Source organism: Felis catus, chromosome C2 (assembly GCF_018350175.1).
Source record: "Felis catus isolate Fca126 chromosome C2, F.catus_Fca126_mat1.0, whole genome shotgun sequence".
Classification (NCBI taxonomy): Eukaryota; Metazoa; Chordata; class Mammalia; order Carnivora; family Felidae; genus Felis; species Felis catus.
In genome coordinates, this window is record NC_058376.1 from 96864257 (window position 1) to 96877952 (window position 13696).

At 39.0% G+C, this 13696-nt stretch overlaps 1 protein-coding gene across 1 annotated transcript in view; it reads right to left on the reverse strand.

Annotated features, from left to right (window-relative positions):
- LOC109499785 (multiple epidermal growth factor-like domains protein 6) overlaps nt 1–13696 on the reverse strand; it is a 76394-nt gene that overhangs the window by 17319 nt on the left and 45379 nt on the right. Inside the window, exon 3 of the mRNA XM_023260418.2 lies at nt 1269–1358. Within this exon, the coding sequence (XP_023116186.1) occupies nt 1269–1320 (52 nt within the window). The 5' untranslated portion in view covers nt 1321–1358. The remainder of the gene's footprint in view (nt 1–1268; nt 1359–13696) is intronic.

Here is a 13696-nt window from a genome sequence, read left to right on the forward strand (position 1 = left end):
AAGAAGGAGGAAAGGAAGGAAGGAAGGAAGGAAGGAAGGAAGGAAGGAAGGCAGGCTTCTCTAGCCCAATATATGTAACTGTGTAAAAGGCTGAGCCTACCCAAAAGGAGAACACTGGATCCCCATGTGGCATGTTTATATATTCATTGGCTTATTAAAAAAATATTCAACATTTACAATTATTTACAGGGCCCTGTGCTTGGTAATGATGATATAAAATTAAATAAGACTAGTATCTATTTTCAAGAACCCAACAGACTAATTTAGGAAGATGTGAAAAATTGATACAGAATAATATGGCAAGTGCTCCAAACATGTTTAAAAAAAGCCTAAAGCATCTGAAAGAAAATAGCTTAACCCTATCATGAGGGAATCAGTGTGTCCTCAGAGAGGTGGCGTTAGAATTGGGCCTAAAAGAATGAATAGAAATTTCTTAGAAGAGAATGAATGAATAAAGTCTTTTATTAAAAGTGATTGGTACCTTTGCTTCATGGCTAGAGGGCAGGGTTTAGGAACAAGTATGATGTCAAAGATTTGTGTTGGCCCTTAAAAGTGTTTTTTTTTAATATCACATTGAAGGCTCAATCTGGTGCTCATAGATGACCACAGAAACATCATGATTAGACTGTTGACAGTGTGCATATTGGATTAGAGAATGGGAGCCCAATTGGGGGCCATTGAAGGCATCCTGAGAGCAAGAATATGAGTTAGAGGGGTGCCTGGGTGGCACAGTTGTTTGAATGGCTGACCTCGGCTCACGACATGATCTCACGGTTCATGGGTTTGTGGGTTTGAGCCCCATATCAGGCTTTGCACTGACATTGCAGAGCCTGCTTTGGACTCTCTGTCTCCCTCTCTTGCCCTGCCCCTCCCACCTTTCTCGTGCTCTCTCTCTCTCAAAAATAAATAAAATTAAAAAAAAAAAAAGAATCTGAATTAGAGATCTGAAAAAAGAATGGAGATGAGGGGGAAAAAAGATTTTATTTATTTATTTATTTATTTATTTGAGGAGGAGAGTACTGGATGACAGATTGTTTAAGAGACCAGAGAGAAGGCTCTGTTTGTAAACATTTCTTTTATTGTTTGTTGTTTGTTTGTTTTTGCCATATGGTGTCTCTCTTCCAGAATGGCCTAACATTCTCACATTCCAATTACAAATGGGTTAAAAAATATGAAGACATTGGCTTGAGAAGGCCACAGCAGATAAGCAAATCCGAACCAGCATGCAGCCATTCTTACACCTTTGATAACAGGCCTTTTCAGCTTACCTTGGCAATCACAGTACTGGCTGGAGAGGGCAGGCTGCCAGGGCAGTGGCATTGCAAGAGCTGTAGACTGGATACACCAGGGGCTCCAGACTGGAAAGCAGCATGAGCATGTGGATCAGAAGAGAGAGATGATCGTAAGACAATGGGACTGGGATAGGTCCTGGAAGCAAGTTCCACCCGGTTCATTTCTTTTAGGCTTGCTTTCTGAGTATATGCTCATATGGAGCACACTCCCTAAGGAAACATTCAGAGTATTTCAGTTTGAAGTCAAAGTGATGATGTTCCTTGTTGGAATGGACACCTTATATACCACTGGCAACATGGTATCCCACTAGGGCATTGATGGTGGTTGCCACCCTTTCATGGAACTTGGTGGTTGCCATCTACCAGATGTGTGGATCATATTAATTAATAGCTAGCAACAACATTTCGTCTTCATCAGTGCTCCAGATAAAAGCCAAACAATAAATCACAATTCTAGAACTTCAACATTTCAATTCAATGCTGGTGGATTATGTTAAGACCCACAGAAGAAATAAATCAATTCCAAAAACCATGAGTTAATTTTTTCACGCCTGGTTTTCAATGTTCTCATGTGTTTTCTTCAGCTACTAAAAGGTGAAAATAGGGGCGCCTGGGTGGCGCAGTCGGTAAGCGTCCGACTTCAGCCAGGTCACAATCTCGCGGTCCGGGAGTTCGAGCCCCGCGTCGGGCTCTGGGCTGATGGCTCAGAGCCTGGAGCCTGTTTCCGATTCTGTGTCTCCCTCTCTCTCTGCCCCTCCCCCATTCATGCTCTGTCTCTCTCTGTCCCAAGAATAAATAAACGTTGAAAAAAAAAATTTAAAAAAAAAAAAGGTGAAAATAAATAGCACAGTTACAATTGTGGATTGTTGTTCGGAGACTCTAACCTCCAGTGGAGGTTCGGAATGCAGAAACTCAAGCTGAAAAAGAGAAAGAAGTTTGTAGAAATAGGAGAAGGTAAGAATCACCAGATAGCAAGTATGAGAAATGAGTGTCGTGGAGGGCTGAGGAAAGGGTCATGTTTTTTTTTGTTGTTGTTGTTGTTTTTGTTTTTTTAAAATTTTTTTAATATATGAAATTTATTGTCAAATTGGTTTCCATACAACACCCAGTGCTCATCCCAAAAGGTGCCCTCCTCAATACCCATCACCCACCCTCCCCTCCCTCCCACCCCCCATCAAGCCTCAGTTTGTTCTCAGTTTTTAAGAGTCTCTTATGCTTTGGCTCTCTCCCTCTCTAACCTCTTTTTTTTTTCCTTCCCCTCCCCCATGGGTTTCTGTTAAGTTTCTTAGGATCCACATAAGAGTGAAACCATATGGTATCTGTCTTTCTCTGTATGGCTTATTTCACTTAGCATCACACTCTCCAGTTCCATCCATGTTGCTACAAAAGGCCATATTTCATTCTTTCTCATTGCCACATAGTACTCCATTGTGTATATAAACCACAATTTCTTTATCAATTCATCAGTTGATGGACATTTAGGCTCTTTCCATAATTTGGCTATTGTTGAGAGTGCTGCTATAAACATTGGGGTACAAGTGCCCCTATGCATCAGTAGAAAGGGTCATGTTTAAAGAGCTGACATTTTCTGAGTACCTAAAACGTGCCAGACCTGCTCTAAGCCCTCCACCTGTATCATCTCCTTTAATGACTGAAACAATGTGAGGAAACAACTATTGTTATTTTCATTTTGTCGAGAAAACTAAGGAAGCTAAGGTGAAGTCATTTACTCAAAGCTTGCACAGCTCGAGTCAGCATTGATAATTCAGTATCATTCTCTTAAACATGACATTATTCTTCTTCCCAGGAGTTACTGCATTAACAGGGTAATATGAACATGTACTACCAGTTTATGGGTTCTTACAGAAGGTCCTACAGAAGGACCTCATTTCACAGAATCAGGATAGTATAGTGAGAAAAGTCTGGACTGAGCACTGGGAGTTACCAATTCCTACCCATGTGGCTCTGAGAAAGTCACCTCCTCTCTGAAGTTCATATTGTCTTTTGTCACTTCCATAGCTCTATTCAGTTTTAAATTTCAAGTAATTGTTATTATTAAAGTGGTCAGTAAAACATCTCAAATGATGGAAATCGAGTACATTCTATTTTAGCATGCAGGTATATAAACTGGCTATGCTATATTCAAAACCACAGTAACTTACAAGAAAGATCAGATCCTATAATTTTCTGTTCCTCTGTGAAACAATTAGATATTAAGTTTGAGATGCGATGTCACCAATCATGACTCTTCTCAAGATCCGTGGTATGCATGTCCAATTTACGGAGTTAGTGGATTGTAACAATTATACATGATGTAAGTATTTCCCTTTGTAACTGTAAGGAAAGGTGTTAGTATTAGCCACTTAGAACTCAGTGGATGATGAGCACTATGGTGATTGGACAAAGAGGGGGCACTGACATAGTAAGCAGGAAACCCTGGAATCCAAAATACTTGAGTGTTCATGCTTCCACTCACGTGTGTTAATACCCCCTTAAGTGCATATACAAGAGAAAGTTTGTAGAATCCAGGGGCAGCATAATTAATAGTAATTATTTCCTTTTTTTTTTTTTTCAGATTTGCTACCAGAAGAGAGACAATTCCTTTTTGACTATTATCTTAGAGGGTTAATTTTGGGAATCCGTGTAAAATGAATCCCCAGTGAAAATTCTCTCCATATCATAATTAAGGCCAATGAACAAAAACAAATGATACTCAAATATAGTAATGAAGCTTCTGCATCAGTGATCAGCTCAAACCCTGACCTGACAAACAGACGTCTACGTGGCTTTCCCGAATATTAGTCCCCTTTTATCACTATAGAAAAAATAAATCTTCAAAAACAGAAACATAAGGGAAGCAGTTAATGCTACTTTGGATGATAAAATAAAATGAAATAACTGTAGTAGAGTAACTACATTCTTGTCAGTTCAAATCATAAAATCATTGCTTTTAGGTCATGGCTCGTGAAAACAAATTCCTTTTCTTAACACCAGTATTTTACAGACAGATACCAATAGTCACTCATAAATTTCTACTAACATTTTCATGCACCCAATTTGCAGTATTAATTCAATGCTTACTATGTGGCAGCCACTTAGCTTACTTAGAAAAAACTCAAAGTTGATCAGATCTCAGAGTTTTCTTTATTTCAAAGACATCATTTTGTCTGAATTCCTGATGAATAAGAACAACAAGACGTTTGAAGAAAATTGGCCCCTAACTTTTGTGAATTTTCATCTCAACTTCAACTATGTTAACTGCCAACTCTCCAAAACAAACTCCAATTCAATTAGTAATAAAATATTGCAACTCTCTGTGAAGCTCTTTCTCTTCCTAATGGCAGTTTATTTGATCCAAAGTAAAGGACTGAAATGAACTACTTCCTTGTATCACTCTGTCCTTACATATTGTCCTGAATAAGCCACATTCCTTCTTAATAATTTGAAAGCATTTTCATTCGTGCCCTGGGAATGACTAGAAGAGCTTTTAATATTATTAAGTCTAGATCAAATCAATCCAGTCTAAATAGGGCATGGGACTAATGCTTCTTTAACCACTCCTCCTTCTGACCAATTATTCACAACTATATTGGTGGCCTTGTTAGAAAATCCTTGACATCTATGACCAGAGGTTCCAGGCACAGGCCACTTTCATACATTTTCCTGACAACCTTTGAACCGAGCTGCCAAGCGAAAGCTTACCATAGTCTTAAAATCCAAATGGTGATTCATTGTTTGCAAACAGAGAGACAGATTACCATTGTTAACTTGACCTTAGCCTCTAACTCCAAGTCAAAACTGTTTGAAAACATGGGCATCTTAACTAGAGCAAGACATAAATCAAATTACCCTCAACACCACAAAGAAATAAATGGTTGGCATCTTAGGAACTGTAAAGTGCCGTCGGTTTTCCTTGGAAGGTGAAGTTGGGACCGATGACAAAATACCCCATTACTTAATTGAGTTTAATAAAATATGGAGGAACAAACTTTGCCATGGTTTCAAGTAGTTTGATGGATAAGTAGGGTAATTCCGAGAGCTTGCTAACTGCACGGTTCCTGGGAATGAAGTTTTTCTAAGGTTATGATTGAGACCACAAACGGGGACTATCCAGTAACATGGATAATGTTGTCTTAATTTCCTTGCTGCAGCCAAATCAAATTAATGGATGATATGGTTTTAATGGGTTCACTTGTAGGATTTAGTGCAAGGCAGGAGTAGAGAGAGGGAGTGAAAAGGCTGCCACAGGGAGACAAGGGGGAAAGAATTTGTTCCCGAAAAGACAATTTTGGTAAGTGAAGGAGGTGTAGTGAGGTGAGGCAAGAGCTAAGGCCAGGCCAAACATGACCATCAAGTAAGAATTTTATGAGCATGGTAAATCTCATCATGTCACAAGTCAGACTGCAATTTTAGTAAATGTTGGTCGAACTGAGTTGAGGCAGTGTGTGTCCACAACTGAGGAAAAGGAAGACTTGGAAGTTCAAATAATAACAGATCATTATTGTTTTTGGTATATGACACTAACTCTGCTTTTTCCAGTGAGTTTTAACTAGAAACTAGAGGTCACAAATAACATGAATATATAATTTTTAATGCTTATAGTACCCAGTTTTTAAAGCCAAGCTAAATTAAAACTAAATGTTGAAGATGTCTAATATTAATGAGATAGCGCCAATCCTAATATTTTAGAAGTTCATCTTTATCATTTACTTTCTGCTTTGGATCTGGGAGGGGAGAGAACTCTGTATAACAGTCTAGAAATGTGTGACAATTCAATTGCTTTTGATATCTCTATAAAGGTACCTATTTTGCAAAACAAAATCTTTTCAAAAACTGTTCTAGAAAAAAAAAGCACTTTTCTACACAAACAGCACATAAGTTCTTCAGAGGATTCTACCCAGAATGCTCGGTGATTCAGTGTTGCCAACAAAAGATGATACATCCCAGAAGCGCTAGAGATATTTTTCCTTTTAATAGTTTGCCAAAGTGTAAGCTCTTGTGAAATCTGAAGGTTTTCAACATTGGCACAAGCAGTTATTTAGAAACATATAAGCATATCTTTGGGTCTCTGGAGAATGCAACTTAATAGAAAGTGGCATACATGTGCACCTGTGGATGCTAACAGCATGGGTACGAAGCTAAAATACTGGCAGGACACATACTCACCCAAGGATACAAAATTCCTGTACCTCTTCCTGTCACCTAATCAACCTGCTGTCAAAAGGGCTGGTTGAAACGTGAAACATTCAATAACTCACCTGGTTATTTTGCCTACACTAACTGGTCTGATTTTTTTCCTCTTGAATTAATTGAGTTCATCACCTGTGTTTGTGTTTGGGAATTGAGGTATACCATCTTCAAGGACTGGAAATGTACAACTTCTTTTCCACAATAACAATTTAATGTTTTGAAAGGAGCTACTTTCACGACTCAACACTAAAGTATAAGAAACACATTTGGGTATATGTTCATTAACTAGAATTTTATTCATTTTATTTTTTTATTTTTATTTATTTTTTTTTAAATTTTTTTTTTCAACGTTTATTTATTTTTGGGACAGAGAGAGACAGAGCATGAACGGGGGAGGGGCAGAGAGAGAGGGAGACACAGAATCAGAAACAGGCTCCAGGCTCCGAGCCATCAGCCCAGAGCCCGACGCGGGGCTCGAACTCACGGACCGCGAGATCGTGACCTGGCTGAAGTCTGACGCTTAACCGACTGCGCCACCCAGGCGCCCCTTTTATTTTTATTTTTTAAGTTTACTTATTTATTTTGAGAAAGAGAAAGAGAGAGTGCAAGTAGGGGATGGGCAGAAGAGAAGGAGAGAGAGAATCCCAAGCAGGCTTCATGCTGCCAGCCCCCATGTGGGGCTTGAACCCACAAAACTGCCAGATCATGACCTGAACCAAAACCAAGAATCAGAAGCTTAACTGACTGAGCTAGCCAGGCGCCCAGAATTTTATTCATTTTAAATGGTTGGAATCTATTTGACAAAAAAGAAAAGAAAATAGAAAAAAAAAAAAAAAAGAAAGGTTAAAAGGTCCAAGTGTGATGCTCTAAGGGGTATGGCGTATTTGGTAGAATTGCTCTGTCTACTTCCATAGTTTCCTTTGGCTCCATCCAATCAAAGAGGCATCAGGAGGTCCCTGAGATAGACTGATGTGTAACACATGAGGTGACAATGCAACCCTAAAATGTCCATGTGGACAAGCTGAAAATGACCAATAACAAATCAACTTTACTCTCTCTCTTCTTTCCTTCCCTTCCTTCCTTCCTTCCTTCCTTCCTTCCTTCCTTCCTTCCTTCCTTCCTTCCTTCCTCCCATCCTTCCATCCTTCCTTCCTCTTTCTCTCTACCTCTCTCTCTCACTTTTTATTTTTCTTTCTCTCTTTCCCACATAGCTTCTGTTTCTCTGTACTGCTCCAGTGCCTGGTAAATGAACCAACACTGTTTCTAGGCATCTGGACATAAACTTTTCAACCACTAGAAAACGTCTTCATATTTTAAAAATAGTTTCCCCAATTATATTGAACAGTGTTTGACCCTCTGTCAAATTATTTCTTACCTGTCTAATACAGAGCATGGGAAATTTTATGCACAATGTCTGTTATGGAGAATATACAACAATTTCAAAATATTCATGTCAAAGGTTATTATACACAACTGATAAGAAATTACTACACACCTGGAATTTTATAATCCAAAATCACATTTTCAACACAGAAAGTTACAGCAGAAGGCAGAAATAAATTCAAGTTTATGTATATAATTCCCTTTCCTTTCTGGTTTGTATAAATGTGTTTTTATTAAATTATTATTTCTTAAAATAACATTAACACTCCCATATATTTATGGGAATTCATCCCATATATTTAACTCGTTTCTCTCACACACACAAAGCCATATCCATGCACATAACTAATTCATTTTTCCTGATTCATATGTATTTTTCTTTTCTAACAACACAGTATTTTTTCAAGTTTATAAATTGGCAGCTAACAAAAACAATTCTGCTCCATTTCACCAACTTTATTTCAAATATATTAGTTAATAACTAAAAATGGAATACATAAGACTGTAAAAATTTAGAGACGTCAAAATAAGAAATTATAGAGATACTTAAGTCATCTGATTCTTCTTGGTTGGAGTAGGAAACAGAAGGAGGGAGCTGTTTCCTCAATTAGTACCAGCCAGAGTCCAACAAAATCCCATCCCCAGTAAAGCTGAAATTTGGGTTTAAAAACATTCTATTCTAAAGCTTGAAGACTGGCTAACCAAAACTAAACCAAACCTCATGCATGCGCGCGCGCGCGCACACACACACACACACACACACACACACACACACACACAGAAATAGAGCAAACCACTAAATCCAAAGAAATAGCGATACTCCTAGTGCACCTAATGGTTCCTTGCCATTTTTTTTTCTACATCTGAAATTTCATATTTACACAGAGCCAAAGATGCTCCATATAAGTAGGCCCAGAAACCATGTATAAAGTGTTCTATGCTTGAAAATACATCTCCCGCCCACTATTCCCTAAATTATCCCTTTGAGAGAAACTCTCCTTTGAGTCTCTGAATGTTCTCTATTTATATGCACCCTCCACACCCTGGAAGACATATTCAACTAACATTGAAGTTCAGAATCTCTCCCTTCCTGTGTAGATTACTGGGACAAAGCTAAACACAGCTAGGTGGAGGGTGGAAGACTGAAAGTACTCAGATGGGGAAAATATGGCAGGGGGAGGGGAAGGGAAGTAGACAAGCCTTGCCTGCTTTGCAATTTTCCAAGGTGGGCTTGTCCCTGGAGGGGATATTTTTGGGTCATGGAAGATATATATGGCTATCACCAAAAGAACCAGTTTTCTGTCGGTGGAAAATGAACAAAACTGGTACAACAAACTGGCCAACTTTTGTTGCAATTATTTTCAATCTGATACTTGGGTGTATATTTAACCTAGTAATAAAAATATTTTGTTAGGGCAAAAATACTTGACATTTCAATTCTGGGCATTTTTGTTCTTTGCTAAAAAACAAGAGGAAAGGGAGGTGTTGCAGTTTAAAATGAAAAGAATGGGCAAATTTTGCTAGATAGTCTCTAAGGAACAGGGAGAGAAACAAGCTGAGAAACTTCAAGATTTCTCGCCGAAGTTCTTTAACCTGGAGATCATAACAGTGATAAAGCAGAAAGAACACTGTTCACGAATTCATTCCTATGTATTCATCTCTCCTCTATTCCTTCTCATCTCTCATGCCTGCCTACTTTATTTTACAGAATTTTCTTTGTATTTATTTCCTTAATGTTTATTTATTTATTTTTGAGAGAGAGACAGAGACAGAGACAGAAACAGAGAGAGACAGAGCACAAGCAGGGGAGGGGCAGAGAGAGAGGGAGACACAGAATCCGAAACAGGCTCCAGGCTCCGAGCTGTCAGCACAGAGCCTGACGCAGGGCTCGAACCCACGGACTGTGAGATCATGACCTGAGCCCAAGTCGGACGCTTAACCAACTGAGCCACCCAGGTGCCCCAAATTTTACAGAATTTTCTAACAAGATTTTTCCAAATGATATTGAAGTATTGTGGAAAATGCGAAATATTTATTTAGATACAACAGTAGTGTTATTATCACCAGTTTCTGGTTTATGGAAACCATTTTTTTCTGTAACTGTTAACAACTGGTCATTCTGCTGTCATCTTCCGATAAAAATCTGTGTAACAATTTCCACAGATTTTTTTTTTCAATTGTCAATTTAATTCACTGGTTGAAGTTATCATAAACCTAAACATTTTTAAAACTACTGTCAAGATACTACTTTTCCTTTGACAGACTGGCAAAGGTTATAAGGTTTGACATACCCACCGTTTGCCAGTGGTAGGGCCAAAAGCCATCTTCATACACAGGGTGAATATAAATCAGTGACAGTTTTGTTGTGGTGGTTGTCGGTTTTGGAGATAGACACCACTTGCAACATCTATTAAGGTTTTAACTAAATAATTGGGACGGCTGGGTGGCTCAGTAGGTTAAGCGTCCGACTTGGGCTCAGGTCATGATCTCACAGTTCGTGGGTTCGAGCCCCACGTCAGGCTCAGTGCTGACAGCTCAGAGCTGGAGCCTACTTTGGATTTTGTGTTTCCCTCTCTCTCTGCCTTCCCTGCTCATGTTCTCTCTCTCTCTCTCTCTCTCTCTCTCTCTCTCTCTCTCTCTCTCAAAATAAACACTAAAAGAAATTTTTTAAAAAGGTTTTAAGTAAATAAACCCTGCAATTATGCAGCTAGGAGGTTTAGCTTACAGAGGAACTCCCAGATCTGTGGGTAAAAAAAATAAAAGTAAAAAATAAAAATGCAAGAATGCTCACCACAGCATTTTTTTAAATAGAAAAAAAAAATGAAAACAATCTGAATGTCCATTTTTATGGGATTTAGTAAACAAATCATTTTAGAGGTTTACAAAGGAATATTCTGAAGCCATAGGGAAGAAAAGTCAGATATGTGTCAACTGGTAAGAAAAGATGCCTAAAATATCTAGTTTAATAAATAAACAAGTAAGCAAGACACAAAAATAATGTTTGTCACAAATATACTTGTGTAAAAACAACAACAACAATAACAAAGAAAAAAAAACCCTGAGGGGTGAGTTCAGTGAAGCTTTTCAAACTCTACACACTTCTGCACTGTTATTTAAAAAAATACTTTTAATTTTCATATATTTATCATATACATGATATATAAAACAATGAATTTGAGAGAAAAATAATAACACTGTAACATTCACCTTTTTTTTTTTTCTTTTGAGCCCTGGCCCAAACCCCACACAGGAAAGAGGGAGCCAAGGCCCTCTAGTGGAGAATTGCAACAATGCATCTCTCTTAATCCCATTCTAAAGAAATCTCAACGTCGTAATTCATTTATGGGTAGACTCAACTAAAATTTTGTATCAGGTATTATCACAAAACACATAAAATTCAATACCCTTGAATTCAACTCTCACTTTAGCAATTCTGGAAACATCCTCTGATAAAATTTTAATTTATGATGCATTTTCTGTGTGCAACAGAAACCTGCCTACTTAGTGGCATGTCATGGGAAAAGTCTGAGCGTGTCCGTCTGCTGATAAAATATATTTGCTAGCATAGATGCCTCAGTTACAGGAAAGGCTGACTTCTAATTAACTGCAAAAGCTTGTTACTAATTAAAAACCAATCATTGCGTATGCCAATCTCTAAAGTGGGATCTATGTAGGCAGCTGTCACCTCAAAACTGAATCACGTATGTGAATAATAAAGGGGCTTATTTTCATGGGCTAATCTAAAACATTTCTAACAAGAGGAACTATTTCCAAACTATAGATGGCTGTGTCAACCGCCAAATTCCCTCGGTCCTGTGGAAGGCATGCGGAGTTTCCTGTCAACTTGAGCTCTGAAGCAGAAAAGTCTCCAACCCAACCACTGGGCTTGCTCCGTATTAAGCATTGGCTACCTTGGAAATGTACCGTCTCTCAGTGTAAAACTCCCCAAAGGGCAATTCAAATCACATTTAGAATTTCCTATTTACATTGCAACAGCCATGGCAGAAGTCTGAATGTCACAGTACAAATCTGGCACCGAAGGCAGAGTGTGCTCAGCGGATTCGGTTTCAAAATTCACTTCACATGAGCATGTTTTCATCAAGCAAAGGGGGGAGGGGGTGTCATGGGATAATTTCGTGTTAGGAACTCTGGTCTTAACTCTTTATCATCTTGAACGAGTAAACTAGTGTTTTGCCCTTGCAAGGAAAGCATTTACCAGACTCCTTTGCATAGTAACCTTGTCTTTTAAATGCGTATATGGGGGCGCCTGGGTGGCGCAGTTGGTTAAGCGTCCGACTTCAGCCAGGTCACGATCTCGCGGTCCGGGAGTTCGAGCCCCGCGTCAGGCTCTGGGCTGATGGCTCGGAGCCTGGAGCCTGTTTCCGATTCTGTGTCTCCCTCTCTCTCTGCCCCTCCCCCGTTCATGCTCTGTCTCTCTCTGTCCCAAAAATAAATAAACGTGGAAAAAAAATAAAAAAAAAATGCGTATATGGAAATGCTGTCAAGGGAAGACAGGCCACTATTATTTCCAGTTAAATTTCCTATGTGACAAAGGGAAATTTAGTGAGAACAACCTAGCAAACAGAGGCAACTCCTGAAGAGGCAAATTTTTTTCTTCATTTACTTCTTTTACTTCATTTACTTCATTACTTTATGCAATGAATTTTCAGTCTCTAGGAAGATTTATCCTCGTTCTCTAGACAAGTGCAGTTTCAGTCAAATATGCTAATCCGATATGCTAACATATTATTGAAACCCAGAGCAAGTGACTGGTTCAAAGTGTTCTAACAGATTTAAAATTTTGAAAGAGAAAAAATGTCTACCCCAGTGGACTGTGAATCACAAATTTTCCTCTACCTGAGTGAGAGGAAAAGAAGGAAAAGAAGAAAAGAAGAAGAAAAGAGGAAAAGAAGTAAGAAGTAATGAAGGTCACTATTTTTTTTTTTTTTTCCTCAAGCTGTGTCCATGCCGTGGGGAAATGTACTGGGACACCATTTTTATCTTCTGGTTTCTTTTTTTTTTTTTTTAGTATATGGATTTCTAGGAGTAGATTTTTCAAAATGAACATTCAAATGCAATTTTTAAATTTATTTTGAGAGAGAGAGAGAACGAACAAGTGGGGTAGGGACAGAGAGAGAGGAATAGAGAATCCTAAGCAGGCTCTGCACTGTCAGCACAGAGCCTGATGTGGAGCTCAAACTCACAAACTGTGAGACTGTGACCTGAGCCGAAATCAAGAGCCGGACGTTCAAGTTGAACCGACTGAGCCACCTAGGCACCCCTAATCAAATCTAATTTTATTTAAAAAAAATTTTTTTTTTCAACGTTTATTTATTTTTGGGACAGAGAGAGACAAAGCATGAACGGGGGAGGGGCAGAGAGAGAGGCAGACACAGAATCGGAAACAGGCTCCAGGCTCCGAGCCATCAGCCCAGAGCCTGACGCGGGGCTCGAACTCCCGGACCGCGAGATCGTGACCTGGCTGAAGTCGGACGTTTAACCGACTGTGCCACCCAGGCGCCCCATCAAATCTAATTTTAAACAAACGTTGTTTTGTATACTTTGTTTTGCCTTTTTTTTTTTTTTTGGTTGTTATAGTGATCTATCTGCAAGGAGAAAATGTTTATTTCAACAGAACACCGTCACACGCGTGCATACCGTCTTCGTCTCCAGATTCCAAATCCATCCAGCTGAGGTGAACTTGAAAGAGTTCCTCCAGACAGAGCTGGAAGGTGAACCTGGCGGTGAGTAGTATCACTTCCCATCACCATTTAGCGATGGGGCAGTTGAGTTCACATCCACAAGGTTCCCTAGTTCAGACGTGAACATTT